The sequence below is a fragment of the Antechinus flavipes genome, chromosome X, assembly GCF_016432865.1.
Source record: "Antechinus flavipes isolate AdamAnt ecotype Samford, QLD, Australia chromosome X, AdamAnt_v2, whole genome shotgun sequence".
NCBI classification, from domain to species: Eukaryota; Metazoa; Chordata; class Mammalia; order Dasyuromorphia; family Dasyuridae; genus Antechinus; species Antechinus flavipes.
In genome coordinates, this window is record NC_067404.1 from 32,017,908 (window position 1) to 32,042,812 (window position 24,905).

The 24,905-nt window shown below is 40.8% G+C and overlaps 1 protein-coding gene across 2 annotated transcripts in view; it reads right to left on the reverse strand.

The window, feature by feature from the left end:
* Positions 1–24,905, reverse strand: part of MID2 (midline 2) — a 98,743-nt gene that overhangs the window by 35,601 nt on the left and 38,237 nt on the right. For both annotated transcript variants that reach the window (XM_051967793.1, XM_051967794.1), the window contains exons 4-5: positions 3,245–3,352; positions 405–553 (exon numbers count right to left, since the gene is read on the reverse strand). In XM_051967793.1, the coding sequence (XP_051823753.1) occupies positions 405–553; positions 3,245–3,352 (257 nt within the window). The remainder of the gene's footprint in view (positions 1–404; positions 554–3,244; positions 3,353–24,905) is intronic.

Consider the following 24,905-nt stretch of genomic DNA (forward strand, 5'->3'; position numbering starts at 1 on the left):
AAGGCAAGAAGGCTTATGGTTAGATCAAGTCAAAGCCAACTATTCCCTCTGCCCCTATTCCAGCACTAGCTCAAACAACTCGAGCCACAGATCAGGATTAAGAAGCTATGGCAGTAGGTGGTGGAAATAGATGCATGCTGGGCCGGAGAGCAGAGGAATGGCAGATGTTGGCCTCCAGTGACTCACAGGGCTCACCACCGGGGAACAAGGAGCAGCACTGTTACTTGTGTAGTTACAAGCAACTGGGAACAAGGAACGGCACTGTTACCCGCTCTCACTGGATTTGGTGAGATGCCCAGGTGGCAGCTGCTAACAGACATGTCTAAATGGGATCAAACATCTTACAAACTGGCCTCTTTTCACAAGACCAGACATCTGCTTCAAGAGAACCATAGAGACCCCACCTCTCCACGACGTTTTTTGCAGATTGTAGGAACCGGGCCTGGTCATTTTCTTTCAGGATGCGCTCTGCTTGGTTGATGAGGACCGTTGAGCGTTCTAGACATTGGCGGCAATTGGCAACCTGCTGTGCCAACTTTCTCAGCTTCATCACCTTCAAAAGAGGAGGCAAGTGAGAAAGGGAAAACACGATGCCCTCCATTTCAAACAACCCAAATGAACCCCCAAAAATATGACCCCTGTGGTCAAACTGCTGATGACTCACTGCTTCTATTTCTTCAATTTCTCCAGCATCTACTTGCCCCCTACTCTCTCAGCCAGCCTCCTGCTTCTCCCATCAACCTATCCAGTCTAGCATTCACCCAGCATGCCATGCATTCTCACCTACTCACTCTGTTATTTGAGTGCATATATATGTATGATATTTCTATGTTCACATATCTGTGCTTTTAGTAACTTCAGTACCTTTTAGTAACTTTACTATCTGTGAGGGTTAGAACCACTCCCATGGATCAGAGTCATATCAATAATAAACATTTCATTAGCATTTGGCTTCTCTCGCTTTTTGCAGAGCATGAGCACAGAATCCCTACATTCTTACTGTCAGACTGAGAAAAACAAAATCACATAGACAAGTCTCAAAACATTAGACCCATTTTGACATAGTCATACTGTGTCAGCACCATTATTCTCATTACCCAGGCTAAACGCTTAGAAATCACTTTTGACTCCTCTCTATCTTTATGTCTCTCATATGTATTATCCCTCTTTCCCTTCTGGTATCAACAGTCTGAGCTTAATTCAGGCTCTCTTATTTTTACACTCACAACCTGAAAGTAGCATCCTAAATGATCTCCCTGATGGAAGTGTCTTTCAGACAGATTGTAAAAATTATACTTCCTGAAACATTGCTTTAAAGCATTGTGTCACTCTCTTCCTCCAGGACTTACAATGGCTCCTCATTGGCTCGAGTCCAAACTCGACAAATGTCTTTCAAGTTCTCTGTGATAGGTCCTCACCTCACCTCACCTCACCTCACCAACATAATCACTCACTGCATCTGAACTGACCCCTTCCATTAGTCAGTCACCCCTTCACCTTTGCTTGTGCTGCTTCCCCTGCCCAGAATGATCTCCCTTATCCTTTCCCACCAGCCCAAAGTTCTTCCAACACAAAGCCTTCCCCGATCAATTTGTAACTCCTTCTTCCCTTTCTTGTTTTCCTATCTCAGACCATACTGCCTGTGTAAGATAAAGCAAGTTACTTAATCTCTGAGTTCATAAGTTTCAGAGAAGGTGCTGACCTGTACTGACAGAGAATTTCTTTATCTGGAAGCTCCCTATTGGGAAATCACAGGACTAGTCACTATCCCTATTTTTTAGTAGCTGGATCATACAATTTAGCATTGGGTTACATTTAATGAAATACTTTACTATGTGCTAGCTTACATTGTATTCTAGCTTTCCTGTGGTTTAATCTTTTCTCTCTTTGTGAGCAGAAACTATGTAATCAGTTTCTCTCATATGTCCCATAGCACAAAACAGAGTGCTAGGCTCATGGGAGATACTTGATAAATGCCTAATTGAATGGGGGAAGGGGGGGCAGCTGTTTACCTTCAACTTGTGAAGAAATCCCATATTATCCCATTGTGGCAGCAAGATTCTATCATCAGCCTCATATTGATAATAATCATTGTTATTATTATTGCAATAGTCTCTAGAATAGTAATCCCCTTTTACATGGATTTATTTTGTAGGTTGCTAAAACTGTGAATTGTTTCTAGTAGGTTTTTTTAGTTGATTCTCTAGAATTTTCTAATTATACCATCATATCATCTGCAAAGAGTGGTAATTTGCTTTCCTCATTACCTACTCTAATTCCTTTCATCTCTTTCTTTTCTTATTGCGAAAGCTAGCATTTCTAATACAGTAGTGAATAGTAATGGTGATAGTGGGCAACCTTGTATTTCACCCCTAATCTTACTAAGAATGGTTCTAGTTTATCGCTAATAGATACGATGCTTGCTGGTGGCTTTAAATAGATGCTATTGATCATTTTAAGTCAAACTCCATTTATTCCTATATTCTCTAGTGTTTTTAATAGGAATGGATATTGCATTTTGTCCAATGCTTTTTCTGCATCTATTGAGATAAATCATATGATTTTTGTTAGTTTGATTATTGATATAGTCAATTATGCTAATAGTTTTCCCAATATTGAACCAGCCCTGCATTCCTGGTATAAATCCTACTTGGTCATGGTGTGTTATCCTGGGGATGATTTGCTGTACTCTTTGTTAAATTTTTATTTAAAATTTTTGCATCAATATTCATTAAGGAGATTAGTCTATAATTTTCTTTCAGAATAGGGTAGGGTCTGTTTTGACTCTACTGGGTTTAGATATCAGCACCATGTCTGTGTCATAAAAAGAATTTGGTGGGAGTCCTTCTTTCCCTATTTTTCCAAATAGTTTGCATAGTCTTGGAATTAATTAGAGCAGTACATCTCAAAGAATAAAAATAGGATAGTGACTCGTCCCAAGACTGTTTCATAGGATTCTGGATTTAGAGCTGGAAGGGACCTTAGAGATCACGTCCACCTGCTTCATTTTACAAACAGATCAAGCGACTTTCCTGGGGTATGTGTCAGAGGCAGGATTTGAATCCCAGGTCTTCCCGACTCCAAGTCCAGTAACACCATCCACTCAACCAATGGGGAGAAAATGAAAAGATGATTATACTAACTTGAATCTCTATGGCCCCAACCCCTACAACCCATCACCTATTTCTTAGAGCAAATCTGAAAGGCTGACTTCCCACCAACTCAATGAAACACCACCCTTCACCTTGGTCTCTTTTATTTTGACGGCAATCGCCTGCTTCCTCTGCTGGATGATCTCCATCAGCTCATCACACTCTTCCATGAGCTTGGCCTCATGCATTGCAGTATTCACCTGCCAAGAAAGGCCATGATACCACAGCGTGAAACACAGAGAGCCAGCAGTGTATGCCCTGCTGCCTCAGAACAACTTGGACCGCTGGCTAGGAAAGTACTCCGTCCCTTCTGATGTCTGCTCCTTGAGGAAGGGTTAGAGAGTTGGACATTAAGGAGGTCAAAGCATTGACTGTTAGGTCACGGTAGCTCATGGATGATGGGGAGAGGGATGGATGAAATGCGGAGATGCTCTAGTGGCCACCTTCTGCTAACCAAGCCTTTTCGAGGGGAAGTCACAGTACAGGAGGACCCTCATTTGGATATATCAGGATGTGATGAACTTTTGACAGCAAACTGTCCCGATCACAGGGTCAAAAGTCAAGGGGATGGGCAGCGGGAAGTAGCAAGAAAGAGCCGACATCCCAACCTGCTCTCTGTCCATCTTTCATTTTTTACTTTCTTTAGCACAACATAAGGAAAGGGGCATATAAAATAGAGACAGAACGAGGGAATAATATAAGAAATCGGTAGACTAGAGGTCAGTGAGGAAACAGTAAACCAGGCAGAAAGGAATCTAGGCCCATCCTGTGCTACCTAAGGTTTTTTTCCTCCTACTGTGTATTTTTTGGCCCTTAAGGGAGCTAAAAATATTCATATATGTTTCTGAAATGACACAAAATAAAATTATACCACTCTTGCCAATGGTAAGGTAAGAGGTTATTTCTTCATGGCACCCCTTGTCATGGATATGTATGCTCAAGGCAGAAGACACCCTTGCAATGACTCCCAACCCAATTCTTTGATGGCCCCACTGTGGTTTACCATGTATAGCTTCTTGGAAATCCCATAGCCCAAGAGCTGTTCCCAAGTAATCACATGCTCATGCTCACTCATCTGGCTACCTTTCCACTCATGTAATCTTTTAAGCCATTTAACCTAAACCCACAAGACTTTCTTGATTCTCCTAACTATCCAGCTGGTTTTCTTCCCTTCGTGTCCCCATCTTCCTCCTTTAAACTTGCCTTAATTTGTTCCCACAATCCTTTTAGAATCCTTATAGGATCAAAGCTACAAAGGACCTCAGAAGCCATCTCCTCCACCCTCCCATTTACATCTAAGGAAATTGAAGGCCAGAGAAGGGAAACTATTTGCTCAAGATCACACACAGGATCCTAAAGTTGAAAGGAACTTCAGAGGCCATTTAGCTGACTCTTCCTTTTACAAAGGAGGGAACTGAAACCAAGAATGCCAAGCAAGTTGTCAAAGTAACACACACAAGATCGGTGAGATAGAAGGGACCTCAAAGACTCTAGTTCAACCTCTTTATTCAACAGATGAAGAAAGAAGGCTCGGGGAGGTTAACTGATTTAGGATCAATCACATCATCATAAATCTAGAACTGGAAGGGACCTCAGTGGCCATCTAGTCCAATTCCTGCATTTTTACAGTGGAGGAAACTGGGACCCAAGGAGAAGTGATTTACCCAAGGTCACAAAGGTAGTAAGACTCAACAGCAAGATTTGAACCTAGGTCCTTCCACTCCATTGCTCTTTCCACTGTACCACAATGCCTCCCTCTCACCTATATTGTTAACTGTTCCCAGGAGGGGAGTACAGTAATAGCAAGTCCTCAGGCTAATGAAGAAGGTGGCTCAGAAGAAAAGTCACTGGGGGATGTGGAAAGGAAAGGAGAGGGGGAAGAGGGAAGAGGCTGAAGAGGCCCTGTTCCACTTAGTAGCATGTGAGATAGTTACACAGGCAAGTACAACCACTATACTTGTCAACATTCAAAAGTACAGACTCAAAAATCATAGGCTTAAATGAATCCAACTAGCCATGGGCTATTTGGAAGCAGCATTTCCTGTAGTCGACAGGGCAAACATAAATTTTAATCCCCGTTCCTATCTCAAACTGTGGAAAGCTATCATATCAATGCTAAGTCAGAGAACCAAGGTCACTGTGTGACTTTGGACTAGTCACTTTACCTCCCCTCCCTCTGCCTTAGTTTCCTCATCTTTAAAATGAGGGGGCTGGCCCAGGTGGCCTTTGAAGTCCTTTCTACATCTAGGATGATATGGATTCTATTTTTATACCTCCACAAAAAAATACCCACCCCTGACACAGTCTATCCCTCACTGGGGCCAATTTCTCGTGTTACTTTTTTTGGTTCAGTTAAATTCTTATTACTAGAATCTAGTAGAAAAGCAGTGACTTGTTGATCCAGACAACTTGGATCTAAGCAGCTGTGCAATCTTCGCTAAGACCCTTCCCTTGGCTGGCCCTCAATTTGCTCCAAATGAGTCATGAGGAGGCTGGACAGGTCTCTTCCCCTTCCTAAAAACAAATTCTTTAATTTGCTCTATGTTTCTACTTACTACACCCTGACGTGCCTTTGCTTACATCGCCACGTTCCAGGTGAAGTTCACAGGATGAAGCTTATCATCTCTCTTTATTGATCATACTCTTTCTGGTCACAATCATCCTCTTTGTGGTTGTAAACACTTTCCCTAGGCTAGACCCACATCCCAACCCTTTACCCTGCCAGCAAATGCCCTCGACATTAATGCTTCCTGTTGTGATTTTGACCCCAAGTGATACAGCTGTCTTGTATATGAATTCTTGATCACTCTCCATTTCTATTTATTTGATCTTTCTTCTCTTTTCTTCCTTTTCTCACCAGGGAAGAAGTCAAAAAGATGAATAAGAATATCTCCAATTGCCTGCTAGCTAGATACCTAGATACCCCACAAACAACTCAAATTGAATTGTCGTTAATCAATGTTTTTGCTTCCTCCTACCCAACCAGCTTCCTTGTGAAGAATGGATCTGCTAGTTCTCAGCTAGGCCAGAGTCCCATCTGCCACCTGGAGTGCCACTGCTCTCTCTAGTTCTTCTTTGAAATTCTGACAGGCAATCATGTCTGACAATACGTGAAACATTTTCATACCCACCTCTACAATGAAATGCACTTTCTCATTTCAGCACTGGGGCCAAGATTGGCTTTGTGCCTGTGTTGTTTTCACTTCTATTAATGGAGTCACCACGTAGAATGTTTTCCTGATTCTTTTTACTTCATTTTGTGTCAGTTCCTACATGCCTTTCCACGTTTCTCTATATTAATCACTTTCATTGTTTCTCACAGCATGATAAAATTCTATGTATCACGACTTATTTAACTATTAAATCAGTGGACATCCACTTTGTTTCAAGTTCATCGCTACCCTAAAAAGAGCTGCTACGATTATTTTGGTGAATGTGGGGTCTTTCTTTTGTCTTTGATCTCTTTGGGGACTATGTCCAGAAATGAGATCATTGGGAGAAATGGAATGGATATTTTAGTCTTTTCTCCCCTTTAGCTGTAATCCTAAATTGTTTTCTGAAATGGTTGAACTAATCGATAACTTCACCAACAGTACATCAGTATGCCTTATTTTCTCAAGGCACCTCTAACATTGACTAGTTCCAGCATTATCATTTTTGTTCATTTACTGGGTATGAAACCTCAGAGTTGTTTTTATTCCCATTTCTTTTTTCGTGATTTCGTAGAGTTATTAGCAATTCTTTTGAATGATACCCTTTGATCACCTCTTTCAAGGAATGGCTTTTTGGTCTTACAGATTTGTATCAATTCCCTATATATTTGGAACATCAGAGATATTTGGCACAAAGGTTTGGGGATTGGTCCCTTCAACTGACAGTTTCCCTTCTTATCCTGACTGCATTGATTTTGTCTTTTGTCACAAATCAATATGTAGTGTTGCAGAAATTACTTCCTCCTCTAGGCTTTAGTTCGCTCATCTATAAAATGAGGAAGTTGTACCAAGCTCTCTCTCTAATCTTTTTCGGCTTTAACATTCTATGGATGGCTTTGTGATTCATGGAGGACAGACTACTGGAGCAGAATTTTAAATGAGTTATAGAATTTATATAAGCAAAAAGGAAGAAAGGCAGGAAGGAAACATTCTGGGCAGGCTGAATCCAATGACAAAAATTATAGAGGTTCCAGCATTCGGGGAACTTTGGGAAGACGATCATTTCCAAGCATTTATTAAGTGCTGACTGTGTGCTGGGTACCATCTTTATTAGGCACTCGTTTAATTAGAGCAGTGGGCTCCCATGAGGGAAGTAACCAAGCAGCAGGAGAAACAACCAATTAGAATATTAGAATATTAAGATCCTTTAGTTAAACTTCTCAAGTCAAAAGTCTGAAGAAGGCTGGAGCCTATATGTAAATATTTATAATGATGTGCCTGTAATTGTTTATAACTGGGTATACTAATGCTGGGGGTTTGCAGTTAGTACTTTTGCAATCATGGGTTGCTTTATGGTACCAAGGAAATGGATCAGAGTTCAATGTTCCCAATATTTTCATAACATTTAAATTATCCTTACTGTCCAAAGACTGACACCTGTCATTAGTAGGAACGAATACTACACCAGCATGATGCTCATTTTCTACTGATTATAGGCCACATCTCAATATCACTTTAATGGTTCAAAATGTACCTTCCAAAAAGTAGATAGTACCGGTATCATCACTCCTGTTTTATGGTTGGGAAAACGAAGGCTAAGAGAGATCAAGTGATTTGGTTGAGGGTCACTCAAGAACTGGCAGAATGGGGATTTGAAACTGGATCTTCTAAATTAGAGTTTCCCTGTTACCTCTCAATTGCTTAAAATTACATGTGTACCTCAGACTTTGTGTTAGAAGTATGGATATCTTATGGGAGCGCTGCGAAAGAAAAACCTGGGAAGATTTATATGAACTGATGCAAAATGAAGTGAGCCGAACCAGGAGAACATTGTCCACGGTAACAGAAATACTGTAAAAATAACAGAAACATTGTAAAAATGGTCAACTATAAATATTCATTCAATTACGGTAGAGTGACTATTCTCAGCAATACAATGATCCAAGACAATTCTGAAGACCTTATGATAAAAAACCACTATCGATCTCCAGAGGAAAAAACTAACAGAGTTTGCATGCACATCAATGCAAACTTTTAAAAATTTCTCTTTCTTAGGTGTTTTTTCCCTTTTTTGGTCTGTGTTTTCTTTGGAAATTTCACATGGAAATATGTTTTGCATGACTGCTCATATATAACCTATATCGAATTGCTCGCTGTCACAGGGAGGTGGGATGGGGTATAGGGAGAGAGTGTAAAGTAAAAATTTTTTAAACACATGTTCAAAATTATTTTATACATAATGGGGGGGAAAGCAAAATCTTATTCAAAAATGGGCTGAAAAATTCACAAAGTAGCATTATTCATTTATTCTTTAAGATTTTGATGAACATTTGTCAAATGTCTATTGTATATAAGGGAGCACCCAAGCTGGATATCAGGGGACTTCTATTTCATGCATTAGGCCAAAGGCTTCCTTCACAATTCACAACCCAATCATGTCATCTCATCCTGTGCTATTCTTGCCAATGTCTTTAGATCAATCTACCACAAGGACTCAATCCAACAAAGTGGGGCCCTTCCTTTAAGTGGCCCTATGTTATGTGGCAATCAAAACAAGATGCGGAGCATTCGTCTTTCACCCTCACTCTTGACAGCTATCGTGGGATAACAGATTTGGGACCGAAAGAGATCTTTTTCTCTCATTTTCCAAATGAGGGAATTGAGGCTAAAGAAGTGAGGTGATCTGTCTGAGGCTTACGGAGGTCATTAAGTAGCTAAGATAGAATTGAAACTCAGGCTTTCTGATTCCAAGTCCAACATTCTTTCCATCATAGTACGCTGTTTCTCAGGAGTATCACAGAATCTCGGTATTCAAAGGATTACAGAGGCCAGAATGCAATCGACAAGCACTTACTAAGCTCCAACTATGTGCCAGACACCGGGGAGACAAAGAGAAACAATGAAATAATCTCTCGTGGAACGTATATTCTACTGTGGGTGACAAGCACACTTATAAATGTATGCAGAATACATTCAAAGAGAATAAAAATGAATTAATACAAAGTATAAACATGAATAAATAACAACGCAGTTAATTACAAGGTAGTTTGGGAAGGAGGTTATTATTAGTTAAGGAGAGGGGTCATGGAAGGCTCTGTGTTGCAAGTTGTATTTAAGCTGTCTTAAAACAATGATTCTATGGAAAAGATGTGAGGAGGAGGGCATTCTGGGCATAGGGGACAGCAAGTGTGAAGGGAGAGAGATGAAGGGTCACGTGTAAGGCACAAAGGAAAAAGTCGGTACAAGATGCAGAGTGACATCTCATGAGGCTAGAGAGACAGGCTGGGAACAGATCATATAGACTAAACAGTTTATATCTGATCCTAGAGGCAACAGGAAGCCACTGTAGTTGACTGGGTAGGGGAGCCACAGAAAAATTACTTTGGCGGCAAGAAACGTGATGGACTGGAGTGTGGAGAGACTTGAGAGGCCTATCAAAAGGTTGGTGCGATAATCTAAGCAAGAATGACAAAGCCCTGAAATTAGGTGATAAGCTAGCTGCTCCTTTTCAGTCCCCTTTGCTGGGTGAACTACTATATCATGGCCCTAACTGTGGATGCTGCCAAGATTGTGTAGACTGGCGTGATAGCTGTGTGAGTACAGAGAAGAGCTCAGATGTAAGAGATGGTGTGGAGGGGGGAATAGCAATGAAGTGGATGTGTGAGGTGAGGACAAATGAGCAACTGAAGTCAATGCTAAGGTTACGAGCCCAGGAGACTAGAAGGATGATGCTACTCTTGAGAAGTCCTAAGAAATTTGGAAGAGGAAAGGTTTGGGTGGAAATGATCGTGAGTTCAGTTTTGGATAGTGGTGAGTCTGAAATGTTTCTGGGATGTCCGGTTTGAAATACTCAATAGATAATTGGTGATGAAGGACTGAAACTGAGGAGAGAGATTGGGCCTAGGTAGATAGGTGTGGGGATCATCTTCATAGAAATGATAGCTAAGCTCATAGGTATTGATGAAGTTACCAAAAAAAGTAACCAAGAAGGGCCTACTCGGGGAGCATCCAAGTTAGGGCCATATAATAGGGTCATTCGATCAGCCAGGGGGACTGAGAAGGAGCAAACAGGCTGAGAGGAAGAGAAGGAGAGAAAACCTAGAAACAAGAGCATCCAGGGGGGGAATTTGGTCAGAGGAGTCAACGGATTGAGAGGGAGGACTGAAAAAAGGACCAACAAATTGGGCAACGAGGAGATAGGCAGTCATTTTTGGAGAGAACCATTTCAACTGAGTAATGAGACCAGAAGCCAGATTGAAAAAGATCAAGAAAGAAGGTGAGAAGTAAAGGTAACAACTAGAGATAGCTTTTTCTAGGAGTTTGGCTGAGAAAGGGAAGAGAGATATAGGATCCTTGCTTAAGGGGATGGCTAAGTCGAGTGAAGGTTTTTTAAGGATGTAGGAAATGTGGGTTTGTTTGTAGAGAACAGGAAAGAAATGGATAAGGAAAGAATGAAAACTAGTAGACAGGGATCATAGTGAAGACAGGGGAGAAAGGGGATTCAATCTGTTAAAGGAGACAGGAGAGAATAGGATCAGGCAAATAGAGGGCCAGAAAAAGGGCCAGCTCACTGTCAAAGACTGAGGGAAAGGAGAAAATAGGGCATAGGGGATATAGCTAAGAGTTTTGCTAAGAGGAGAGAAGATGGTGAATGGTCTCAATTTTCTGTCAAAGAGACCAGATCCTCGGCTAAGAAGGGGGCAGGTAGAAGAGGTGGGAGAGGCTTGAGGAGAGAAGGGAAGATTTGGAATATCTTTGGGGAGAGTCAGAGAGCAAATCGATGAGGGAGGAATAAAAAGACTACCTCACACAATGCACATTTATCATCCAATCTGTCTAACTCAAATCTCATCTGGAAGAGAGTCTACATCTCTCTTTCCTCTCTTTTTTTTAGCCAAACTTCTAAAAAAAAAAGTCATCTGTAATTATTGCCTTTACTTCTTCCTTTGTCATTAATCTTTTTCAATTTGGCTTTGGACTTTTATCCCTCAATTGAAACTGATCTCTCCAAAGTTCCTGATGATCTCCTAATTGTCCAATCTGTTGGCCTTTTTTCAGTCCTCGTCCTTCCGAACTGACTGCTTCACTGATCACTTCCTCCCAGAGAATCTCTTCTCTACTATGCCGATAAGTGATCTTTCAGCCTTGGCTGGAATACTTCCAGTGCAGGGGAACCCATTACCTCTTGAGGCAGCCATTTTCACACAAACAGCCTACCTCCTAGGGCTTTGCTTTTCTTAGATAATCTCTTTTATGATGCTTCTGGGGTACAGTTCTTGGTTGGGGATAAGCTATAGCCCAGCCACATCTGCCATTTGTCTCTCTATTACCCTTTGGGAAGATATGAAATGATGGGGGGCAATGTTACTATTACCACAAAATATGATTAAGAAGATATTAAAAACTATCAATTCATATGCCTAATTTTATCATCTCTATAAAATATTTATAAGAATGGTCTACATGTGTACCAAGGGCACCTTTAATGCCAATAAGCAGGGAACATTTGGCTTTTACAAATTATATTTTACCGCAGGCATCTGTACAGTCACAACTGACCAAAGGTATAAATACAAGATCCTACTGTGCTGGTTTATTGGGTATAAAAATCATTCGATTCAGCAGAGCAGCATCATCAGGCGCAAACTCAAAGACTCTCTATTAGCTTCGGGCCCCAACTTACCTTTCCAACCTGACCTCCCACGGACCATCTTAACCAAACTTCTGGGAACTTGCTGGAACGCTGCTGGTGCATCCCTACCTTGAAGGCGTTCCCTACATTCTCCTCGTTTTGATGGTCTCAGTTCCACTCGCCACGCTCCCCACCAAACCTCTGCTTATTTATAAGCAGAGTATGTCCCTCAAGACATATTCCCCTAAAAGGGACTCCCCACCTCCAACCCCATCCCTAAAGGTGAACTCCTTGAGCATTTCCTTTCTGCACTACTTAATCGACACCTTGAGCGTACACTATATTGTTTCCTAACGTTTCATCTATGTATTGTTCGATTTCTCAGCTAGATTCATTGAGGACAGAGGCCACGTGTCTCTCATAGCACCTAGTCAAGTGTTTCCCATTCGTCTACCCTGAACCCTCAGATCAACACGAAGTACCGAAAGGCAAAGCCTATTAGACAAGTAGGGGAACCTTCCCCAGTGGCCCCACCATGAACTCCACCATCCCTCTCAATCCAACTAGGCTCTCTCCTTCCCAATAACAAGGACCTCCAGACCTTGCCATCAACTTGGCCACTCAAAACTGTTCCCCATTCAGCCTTCAGTAAAACCTTCCTATCGTATATGTTGTCTCTCCTCCGTGGGAGTAGCTATTACCTCACTTTCTTATTTGTATTTGTATCTCCAGAACTTAGAACATAGATAATCACTGCTCCCCTACTCCACACCATTGCACATCAAGAAGTGCTCGCTGAATATTTTTCTAAATAGCTGTGGGAAAATCAGCATCAAAACAGCAGAAGTTGGGGGCGGGAACCTATATACAATATATTTGCCATTTATTTAAGTTTCCACTTGGACAAAATGATGTAAGAAAGAAAAGAGGGCATCCCCAAATAGAACAGCCCCCGGGTATCTCAGAATTACATGTTCTAGTGGTTACCATTAATGGATGCTTCCAATGCAGCCTCAGTGTTCAGAGCCTCAGTATTGGCCTGCTGGCCAAATTCCTGGAAGAATGAATCAGTGAGTAAGAAAGCGTTTATTAAATATCATCTGTGTGCTAAGCACACGAAACCATGAAGATCTAACTAGGAAAAAAAGAAGCCAGTCTTTGCCCTCAGTGAACTCACCCTATAATTGGGGAGGGTTTAGCTGGAAGATGGAAGGAAGCACTTGAAAGTTCAAATAAAGGGAACAAACAGAGACAGAAGATTTAAGAGCAGAAGCACCAACTTTAAAACTGAGCAGGAAGGGAAGATGAGAACAGTAGAGATGAAAAAAAAAAAGAATGGTCACCATAGGGGAGCACTCCACAAACCACGTCCCACCGTCCCAAGGTATGGCCATTATTAATACTCTTTCCCCTCAAACTATTTTAGAATGAGAACTCTAACACTACTGGGCTTCAGCAATCCCATGAGATCGCCACCCTTTCTGTGCTGGGAAGATTCTAGGGGGTAGCTGCTATCGGTATCTGTGGATTTCCAGAACCAAGGAGAACGATCTGATCGAGAAGACCAGACAAGAGATGATCACACGGCATCCTCTTTGACTGATCGTTATGTTTTAAGGAGACCTCAGGAGTGCTTATAACACGCTGTGTACTGAGCCTAATATTCCCTGTCAATGAGGTTTTGCTTTGGGAACATTCATGTTGGGAGTGATCTAGCAATAAATTGGTAAAATATTTACTTGGCATTCTAGAGGCAACCTGGCACCGTGCATGGATTGTTGGGCTTGTGAGTCAGGAGGCCTCTGGGTTCAAATAATGCTTCTGCTGCTCATGAGAGAACTTCATAACCCTGAACGAGTCACTTACCTCCTAAGGAGCTTCTGGAGACACAGGCATTCCTAGGAGAGGGCTTCACACGTAGAGTTCCCCAAACTTACGAAATCACAGATCCTTTGGGTACTTCTTCACATGCTAAAATACCCAAATGGATCTGTGATTCCGTCAATTTGGAAGCTCTCAACGATGGAGAATCTAATCCAGTCATGCTTGTCTGTCCTTCGTGCTGCTCATCCATGTCTTTCCAAAAGATCAATACAGAGATCCCACTCAATATGCTAAAAGCCTTCCCTGCCTTTTCTTGACATTTCAGGGGTACCGGTGGAGTGCCGAGGCTCTCCACCTTTCAGCCCAAACTACATATTCTATTTTAAGGAAATTATTTTTGCTTTCACCAGGATTTGGGATCCTGAGATTTCAGACTAAGTAGGTCAGGGCTCTAGAGCAGGGCTTCTTAAACTTTTCCCATTCCGATCCTTTTTTGCTCAAGAAATGTTTACGTGACCCCAGGTATAGAGGTATATAAAATAGGTATACAATCAAACGCTTAGTGATGACAAATGATCATTTCTCAACCCCCACATTCGGTCACAGTTTTAAGAAGTTGGGCTCTAGAGTAATACTGTGAGTAGTTTTAAACCGAAAGTGGGAAGGTTCTTGGGTGGCATTTTGGGCCACGTGGGGCGGGAATGAGGGTGAGGAAAGAAATTCTATCTATTTAGTAGAGTTGGAAAAGCCAGAATGCAAACTGAAGGTAATACACCTTGAAATTAAAACCTCCCAGATTTCAGAAGAGGTCAGAGTAAAGCAAAACAATACTGTGGTAAATTTTTAAAGACACTTAAAAAAAACCCCTCTCCATAATAGAAATGCATTGTTTCGTACACAGTCTTCTTTTTCTGTTCTTTGCGTATGGAAAGGGCCAGGTTTGTTGCTATGTGCCAATTTCATAATCATTTTTTTTAAAGATTTCAAACCTCCCCAAGTGATGAGACAGTTTCAAGTCACAGGGACATAGAGATTAATCCACAATGTTTTCTGATAGAGAGATTATCAAGGGAAAGGTTGTTTCCATGGCATGAATAAAACATTGCTGGAACAGATAAGCTGCTAGATTTTCCGGGTCTCCAGTTTCTTTGTTTACACAGATGTTTCACCTGCTGGCTAAAGAGCTGCACAGCTTTATCTCCACGACCTTTTATCTCTTCTCTGATAGCTGGTTTGTCAGAGGGCCCCTAGTCTTACCTGTTCTTTTTACATCTGGATGTAGCTGATAGAACTAAGCAGCCTCATGAAATCTATCCTCCCTGAAAACATCACTAGAGTCATCCTGGATTTGTATAAATCCACTTAAAAAAAAAGATGTGTGGAACAAAATCCTAGCATCCTAAGGTCAGGGCTCTTAGATTTAGAAGGGATCTCAGAGGCCATCTGGCCTAAGTCCCAGAAAACTTGAGGGGCAGGACATCAGAGAGCCAGAGCAGGAAGGGACTTCAGAGGCCATCTAGTCCATCCCCTCCATTCTACAAAAAAGGAAACTGAGGCCCAGGAAGGGGAAGGGACTTGTCTAAGGTCATAGATCTGGAACTGAAAGGGATCACCTAGACCAGGAATGTGAAGTGACTTACCCAAAGTCACTTAGTTAATAAGCCAGGACCCAGGCCAAGTAGGCCTAGGTAAAGTCTTGGAGATTCTCTCTATCTCTATCTCTGTGTGTGTGTCTGTCTGTCTGTCTCTGTCTCTGTGAGGCAATTGGGGTTAAGTGATTTGCTCAGGGTCACACAGCTAGGAAGTGTATTAATATCTGAGGCTGGATTTGAACTCAGGTCCTCCTGACTCCAGGGCCAGTGCTCCATCCACTGCAGCACCAGCTCGAGGCCCCCAGATTTTTCTCCTCATTTCAATGGCTAACAATTTGGAGGGAGGGTGTGCTACCAGCAAGTTTCGATTTAAATTTATAAAGCTGCTTAATAGACTATTCTATTCTGGAATTCTACCACTAGAGGTTTCCCCACCATTTTGAATGGCTATTTAAAAAAATCCATCATTTCCCAATATACCCCTTTTCTAAATCACTAAATCCTCTTTTGTAACAAAGAGAAACGGTGACAAAGCAATGGAAGTCTGATCACACTGGCTATCTTCTATACCCACAGTCCTACAGTGTCTAGACTGAGAGGAGGAACGTGGACCGTCTTCTCTATTCTCTGGAGCCAAAATTGTTCACTGCATCTCATCTAAGTTCAATTGCCTTTTAGGGAGCTTTTATTTTATGTTGTTATGATCACTTTCTTTGCTTTTACTTTAGTTCTTAAGCTCATTAGATCTGGAGCTAGAAGGGTCCTTGGAGGTCACCAAATGCATACCCTTCCTTTTACAGAGGAGGGAACTGAGGCCCAGAGAAGTTCATTTGATTCTTCCCAGGTGTCTCTGGATGCCTCATATTAATTATGTATTAGGTTGAAATTATAATCCTGTCCTCAGAGAAAAAAGGGAAAGACCCAATGGCCGGACAGAACATGGATCACTCTGAAAGTTTACATGGCTTAGAGAGGGACTTCCTTGGTAGCTCTGAGGCGACCATGATGACAGTTAGATGAGGATTTGGGCCTCCATCTTGGCTGACAGAGCAGGAATGGAGTGATGGCCAGTTGCCTTTGCTCACTTGGGAGCCACAAGCTGAAGACAGGGAACAGTGGGAATTGGGAGTACAGCGAGGTAGGAGGGAGATCAAGCAGAACAGCAGGCCTGTTATTCACTTAGATGGGGGAAGCCACTGTCTATTTACCTGTCTGACCACTCACTTCCTGTTTCCCTTCAGACCTAGTGGGAGGAGGAGGAGAGTGAAGAAAAGCCATTTGTTCCCCAGTGGTGGCAGCCAAAGCAGTTGGCATTTGGAAGTTCTATTTTTTAATTGGTTATTCACATTGCTGTGTTATTTTAAACTGTTATTAAAACCAGAAGGCCATTTACTATGAGTTTGTCTCACTATGAATGTGTGGAATGGGATTAAGAGAGGGGAACTTAATCCAAAAAAAAGGACAAGTTTTCCTTAATGAAAGTTGAAGGTGGGAGCAGAGCTGATGAGAACAGATTTGTTATTACCATTATTTTCAGAGTGTGTTTAAGTTCAGATCATACCCTAGGTCTTTTCCTTTTGGATTCTGAAAAATAGAGAGACTTTTTTTTTCTGCTGAGGCAGTTGGGATAAAGTGACTTGCCCAGGGTCACACAGCTAGGAAGTGTTAAGTGTCTGAGACTCGATATGAACTCAGGTCCTCCTGACTTCAGGGCTGGTGCTCTATCTACTGTGCCACCTAGCTGCCCCAAGAGAGAGACTTATAAGAGAAGATGGGTAGCTAGGTGGTGCTGCAGTGGAAATAGTAAAAAAAAAAAAAAAGCTGGAGAAGTGAGTGGCAAACTCCTACAGTATCTTTGCCAAGAAAACTCCAAATGGGGTCACCAAGAGTCACACCTGATTGAAACGATTCAGCAACCAACAGTAAGAGAACAAGCCAGAAAGCTGTGATGTGGATTTGCCTAGGTTTTTGGTTTTGTTTTTGTAAAATGGCCACTTTCTCTCAGGCCCCCCTCAAGCAGATTCCCTAATCCTCCATCTCCAAGAAAGAAATAATACTATTCCATTACAGTTGTAAGTCACATTTGTTTGGCCACCTCCTAAGTGAAGGTTTGTTTTTTTAATTTCCACAGAGTATTGTTAATAATATTTTATTATATATAAGCCTTTTCGTTGTCATGGATCTCTTTGGGATACATATTCAGTAGTGTGGGAATTAAATTCATTGAGTCTTAAAAGGCCTTGGGAATCCACTATTAAAGTATATATACAAATGTATCTATTGATTTTTGCAGATGAACCTATAGTTTACTTAGACGACCCTTGAGAGTCAACTAAAAATTAATTGAAACAATAATTTCAAAAAAGTATCAGGCTATAAAACAAACCCATACAAATCATCAGCTTTTTTTATATTATCAACTAAATGCCAAGGAAAGAAATTCTCTCCAAAATAACTACAGATTATATAAAAAACAGGGTGCCTCAAAAGTCTTAGTGCAATCTTAAGCTTTTGGGACATTCTGTCTTTGGGATTCTCACCTCCCAAGAAACACGCAGAAATTATATGAAGAGAATTACTACACAATCTTTACAAAAATAAAGATAGACTTAACTGGAGAGATTAAAGATAACAATACTACATAAATTAGCTTGTAGATTCAATGCCATAGCCATCAAAAAGGTTCCTTTATAGAACTAGAATAAATAATGATTCATCAGGAAGAATAAAAGGTCAAGGGAAATAATGGAGGGGGGAGGAAGGAAAGGGGCCTAGTTATGCTACCGAGCAAAAATCATGCTATCTATTTGATCCTGCTCAAAAAATACAAAATTTAATCAATAGAACAAGTTAAGTACACAACATGCAGAAACAAATGACCAAAGTCCTACAGTGTTCAACAAAGACAATGACACAAACTACTGGGATAAGGACTCATCATTTGACAAAAGATGCTAGAAAAACTAGAAAGAAGTTTCCTATCAGAAATCAGGTTTAGGTCAACATTTCCCACAATATATCAGAATAAACTCCAAATGAATACATAACCTAGACACCAAAGGTCACATCATGAACAAATTAAAGGAACATTGAAGAAAATGACTTTTGCAACTAGAGATAAGGGAAGAATTCTTGAATGAACAAGGGAAAGAGAAGATCACTGGAGATAACATGCAAAACTTTAATTACATAAAACTAAAAAAATTTTGCATGAACAAAATCAATGCAGTTAACATTAGATAATGAACAGTTAAAGGAGGAAAAGGGAAGAGAAATACTTGTAGCAAATCTGTCTGATATCCAAGATATCTAAGAAACTGATTCAAATGTATAAGAAATAGTCAAATTATATGAAGAGGCAGTTCTCAAAAAAACAAAAAGAAAAAGCAAGCTTATTAACAACTGTATTTGTAGTCATCTCCTCAGTAAGACCCTACTCTCTGACCGTATCCAACCCAGAAGACAGAGGGAAGTGATGGACTAAGATTGCAGACTGAGATACATGATTACAGACAGAGCCAATGTGTGGGCACATTTTGTTTGAGTGTTACTTGTGTATTAAAAGGGAGGAATTTAATTTTGGTTGGAGAGAGGAAGGAGAGAGGAAGAAATGACAGTGATACTCAAAAAAAAAAGAGAAGAAAAAAAAGAAAAGAGTGTCAAGGAAAGATTTTCAAAAATACACAAAAGGAAATTCAGAAAAAGACAGCCAAGTAGGACAGTTTAGCAACTACCATGTTAAATTCTCATAGATTTAAAATAAAAATATGTGTGCTCTCTCTCTCCCTCCCTCCTTCCCTTTCCTTCCCTCCCTTTAAATATACATAGATACAGATAAGTCTTACAGTTTCATATATAATCTTTTTTTCTGTTCTTGTCCGTCAATGGAAATGTTCCTATTAGTTGATGTTGGCCAAGTTCATAACAACAAAAAGAATTTTTTTAAGTATTATTTTTTAAGTACTACTCTGTGAATGGTAGTCACTTGCCATTCTCAGCTATTACTTTAGGGGGAACTGGCTGTAGCAACAGGAAGATATGGGAAAGAGGAAAGAGAACTACAGAAATAGAAATGATTCCCATTTATATAATGATATGGCTTTCCTCCCAACAACCTTGGAATAAAGTAGGTAGGGAGTTGCCCAAGGATATATAATGCCTATTTCTCAATTTTGCCCAAGGCCAACTCAGCAATATCCTCTCCCACCTATTGTGATGAAATCAGAGAAGGGGTAAAAAAAATTAAATTTAAAAAAGAAATCAGAAGAAGGGTCTGAGCTGATTAGTCTTCAATATGTAGGCACCTCTTTGAGCAAGGGCCACTAAAGGAAAAGAGAGGGAGTAGATTAGTTTGCAGACTATCAAAGAGCTACAAAATAATCGCAAAAATGAAAACAAGTTCTTGACTTTCTGATAAAGGAAAGAATGTTTAACATAGCAGATGCACAAATGATGATGGTCAAAGTTAAAGGGTCATACATTAGGGTAGCACATACACACATCAGAAAAGTCATCCATTCTCTGATTCAAGAGCAAATGTTCTTGCTACCATACTAGAGACCTACATATGAAATGTAAATCTGGATATCAGGAGAGAGAGAGAGGAAGGATGGTGAGGGAAAGAGAGAGAGAGAGAGAGAGAGAGAGAGAGAGAGAGAGAGAGAGAGAGAGAGAAAGAGAGAGAGAGAGGAGAGAGAGTGAATGTGTGTGTCGGGAAGAACACTGTGCCTTTTCATTTCATAAAGGAAAAAAACAATAGTCCTGCTGGGTTTATGTGAGTCTCTTCCCCTTCTTGAGCCTCAGTTTCCTCCTCTGTACAATAAGGATACATCCCCTAAAGTCTCTTCCAGTTAGAAACCTAAAATCCCTTGAATAGCAATGAGAGACTGTGTCTCCTGTCTATTGATAAATCCTTGCAATATCCAAGGGGCCCTAACCATCACCAGAAAGTACTATGCAGATAACCAATGTACTGCCTCCTAGGGTCTAAGAGGTACATTATTAAGCTTCATGCTGTCCTTAAGGCTCATTTGCATGACTATTATCCCCTCTGACTGGCTCAGACCTAAGTCTGGCCCTTCAGTGATTACCCTGTTCTTTCTCAGACATAGCTGTTTTATGTGTTCAATTTTGTTCTGGCTCAGAAATGTTCTGGATTTCATATGATGGTCTCTTATGAAAATGTAATAAAAGTGGAAACATGGAACAAAAAAGAATTAAAAGTGCCAAATAACTTTGGCTAATCCACTTTCACACACTCTGGTTGGTGTTTCCAGCAACAAAGGCCAAACAGACACTGGTCTTTCAATTGGTTTTTTTCTTAATCCACCTGGGATATTACATGGGCTTGATTTTCTGAAGCTCCTTTCTCCTCTTCCTCCTCTTCCTCCCCTTCTTCTCTTCCTCCCCTTCCTTCTCCTCCTCCTTCTCTTCTTCCCCTTCCTCCTCCTCCTTCTTCTCTTCCTCCTCTACGTCCCTGAGACAGCCTCATCCAGTTCTCACCCACATATTCCCAAATGCAGTTACCTGGAGAGGTCAGCAATGACTCTTCAGATAAAGTGGTTCCTGGGCCTGCTCCTCCCAGCAGCCCATCCATCACCAACTCCCTTGACATTCAAGGCTAGTGCCTGTTTATAAATCAGCCTCTCAATACAAAGGGAGGGAACTCTTCTTTCTTGTTTATCCCTGACAAAGTCCTGATTACATTTCATGTCTTTGTCTGGACTTGTTACCCATCCTCCATCCCCCATCCCCTCTGCTTTTCTGCCCCCGTCTCACCCAAAATGGATGAAGTGAAATCTCCAGGAAACCAATGCGAAAACCAGCCAGATTTTTAACATGTTCCCTCATGGAAAATAAATGATATGACTTTAGGGTTGGCCTGGTCTCTCTTCTTCTAGTTCTTCTCTACAGACAGAGACCCTAGGCTCCTGAAACTAAAGCCGGAAGGGGCTTTCAAGGCCACTGAATCCAATCCTATCACTTTACAGAGGAAGAAACAGGCCCAGGGAGGGGAAGGGACCTTGGAGGTCCATCCATTCCAATAGCACAGGCCTGGAATCAGCAAAAAGTAAGTTCAAATCCAGTTTCAGATTCTTCCTAGCTGTATGACACTAGACAAGTTACTTAACCTCTGTTTGTCTCAGTTTTCTCATGTGTAAAATGGGAATAATAATAATAGCACCTACCTGCCAGGGTTGTTGTGAGGAATGAATTAGATAATTATAAAGTAAAAGATTCTAAAGTACATAATAAGTGCTATATAAATGTTAGCATCATCATCATCATCATCATCATCATCAACAACAAAGGAAAAAACTGAAGCTCACAGAAAAATTAACTGGCCACACAAAAGGGCACAGATTTTGACCTGGAAGTGATCACAGAGGCCATCTAATCTAACATCCTCATTTCACAGAGGAGGAAACCGAAATGAGGACAATTCAATCTTGCTCAAGTTCACATAGGTATTAAGTAGCAAAGACATGATTTGAACCCAGAGCCTCTGCCTGAAGAGTCAGGACTAATTTATTTCTTAAGCCAACAGATCAACAGGAGGTATAATCCTCACTCTAATCACCTAGTTTGAAATCCTCTCTCCTGGGAGTCATAAGTACTTGTCAGCAGCAAAGCTGCTCCCCTGGATAAAGCACTAGGCCTGGAGTCAGGAAAAGCGGAGTTCAAATTCAGTCTCAGACACTTACTGGCTGTGTGACCCTGGGCAAGTCACTTAATCTAGTTTGCCTCAATTTCCTCATCGGTAAAATGAGCTGGAGAAGGAAATGGCAAACTACTCCAGGATCTTTGCTAAGAAAACCTCATTGATAATATTATCTTGCTATGATCCATGGGATCAGGAAGAGTTGGACGTGATTAACGATAAACAGCCAGCTGGATGAATGGCCAACTCTTACCTCTAAGAATACAGCAGGAAACCATATCCTAGAGTTCATTTTTAAATTAATTTCATGGAAGAACAAGGAGAAGGTGAGACAAGAATGAGATTTGGCTACCCTACCTGCCACCACTGAATGAAGGGAAGGGCATAACCATTTATATGATACCTACTATGAGCCAGAATCTGAACTAAGCACTTTTACAAAGATTACTGAATTTGAATTCACAACAGCCCTAGAAGGTATCATCCCCATTTTACAGATGAGGAAACTGTGGCAGTGTACTCCTACTAAACTGAAGCAATGTTTACAGAGGACTATAGGGGTGTGTGCTGGTAAATATTTAACAAACAGCTCTCTGGAAGGGACAGAAAATGTACATATATTTTTTATTTTAATCTGCATTATTAATTCTTTCTAGTCTAGTCAATCAAGAAAACAATAAATCAAGCCCAGATCTGTAGCCATTGCTCATTTCTGAGATACAGTCTCACATTGACAATTTAATAATCAGTTGGTCAAACCTGGTTCCAGTGCCCCGTGTAAGGCTCTTACTGTTTGTTTTTTGGTCTTTTTTTAATTGTGTCCAATTTTTTGTGACCCCCATTTGAGGTTTTCTTGGTGGAAATATTAGAGTCATTTGTTATTTCCTTCTATAGCTCAGATGAGAAACTGAGGCAAATGGGGTGAAGTGACTTGCCCAGGGTCACAGCTCTTCCTGACTTCAGGCCCAGCACCTGGTACTTAAATCATTAACAGGAAACATTCCAAAAGCACGGTAGCTTCCCAAGAGTATTTAAAGTTACGATGAAGAAATTCAGTCACCTGGTGAATTCCCAAGGACTGGCTTATTTTAAGAAATGGAAAAAAGAAAAACCGGTACAACCCTTAGAGCCGCTATAGATGGGGGTTGTTTAAGGGGCAAGAGAGCAATGGTATTGCCAGAGCTATAGCTCTTAACACCAGTTATCACCTGATTAATTAATTTATCAACTGAAGGAGTACAGTATATTGTCTGTCAACCAATAATGACTCTGCCTACTCGTAAGTACTTTACTCCCCTCTATTAACCACTCATACTCATTCTGGAATCTGTATATGGCTGAGCTGGGCCCTAGTTTCAAGAGATCTAGAGATAGAGCATGGTGTCTGCCTCTGAATTACCAAAAATATGGAATCCCTCCCACTTCTCAGCTGGTGTTCAAGTTTTCATCTCATGCTTGGTTTCGTCTTCCCTCCTCATTCATGATCCTCAATTCTGAGAATTCAACAAACGTAACAAATGTAATTTGTTGAAACCATCAGATAGCACATAAATGGTAAAAAAAAAAAAGTCTCTCAAAATAGGAGCCATTACAACTTTTAGAAACTCCTCTTTTCCTCTCTCTCTGCCCCATAATTCCTCCCAGACAATAAAAGAAGATGGCTATGAAAATGAATGAATTGGCTAAGTTTTAGAACTTATAGAGATTTCCTCAGGAGATCTGTGAGTGGTGAGGGGTTGGAGAAATCACTGAAATTAAGACTTCACTTGATCTTTTTGTGGCCTGAAAGAAACCCCCACATAAATATAAATTTATATATATTTTTATTCTACTATTGTACCTGCCAGGCAGTGGCTGTTGTTTGTTTTTTTTAATTGTTGACAATATCTACCATGAGTGGGCTAAATATACATTTTTGGCTGCCTAACTAGGTACTGCCCATTTTTCTTCTCCTCGGTTGTTTTTCAGGAATGTTCACTTCCAGTGCATCTTGGGAGCCAAGAGGAAGTACTCATCTGGGTATACATTTTCCACTAGATAGCTTGATACGAGAATTTCCTTTGAAAATGTAAACAAAAACAAGACAAAGAACTATATAAAGAGATCGAGTTGTTGGAGTAGCAAGGTCAACACAGAGATGAAAGGGAGCATTGGGGCTTCTTTGGCCTCGTTCCCATGATCCCTGGCCCTAACCGAAAATATTTTCCAAATACCAGGTCACCGGTTTCTAAGAGCTGGGTAACAGCTATCAATTACAGGCCAATCCACCACAGAATTCAACTAATAAACAAGAGGTGATTCTACTCTCTGTTCCTGTAATAATGGCAAGAATATAGTTGTGTTTCCTTTCTCAGGAGAATGGAAGGCTGGGAAAAAGAACAAGAAAAGGAAAAGGGAGAGTATTTAGGGTCCCCTTTTGGAAAATCAATCTCTGACAAGAGCAATCTAAGCCAACAAGGAGGGGAAACAGGTTTGGCATGAAGAGAAACAGCTGGAGCTTTCTCAGAAGTACCTGGGCTGGCTCGACCATAATGGGGCCCCCCACTGAGAAAGTCGGGTGAGGTTTACTTGCTGAATAGAGTTACTCCGAAGACAAATCTTCATTCAACTAAGTTTCGAGTGTTTTTAATTAGGGATTAAAAAATAGTCCCCAGATCCCTTTTCAAGTCATCTGTGTATTCCGTCCTCTGTCTAGTCTTACACAATGTTTGGCCATCACTCAGTTCAACTTCACAAACATTTATTAAGTGAACTGTGCTCAGCTCTGGGAAGATTCAATAACGAACAAAGACTTTGTTGCTTATTCTTAAAATACTTTTTGATCTTGTGGCAGGAAGAAAAATACAGGTCCATAAATAATATTAGAAAGAAGAACGTGATCAATCCTACCAC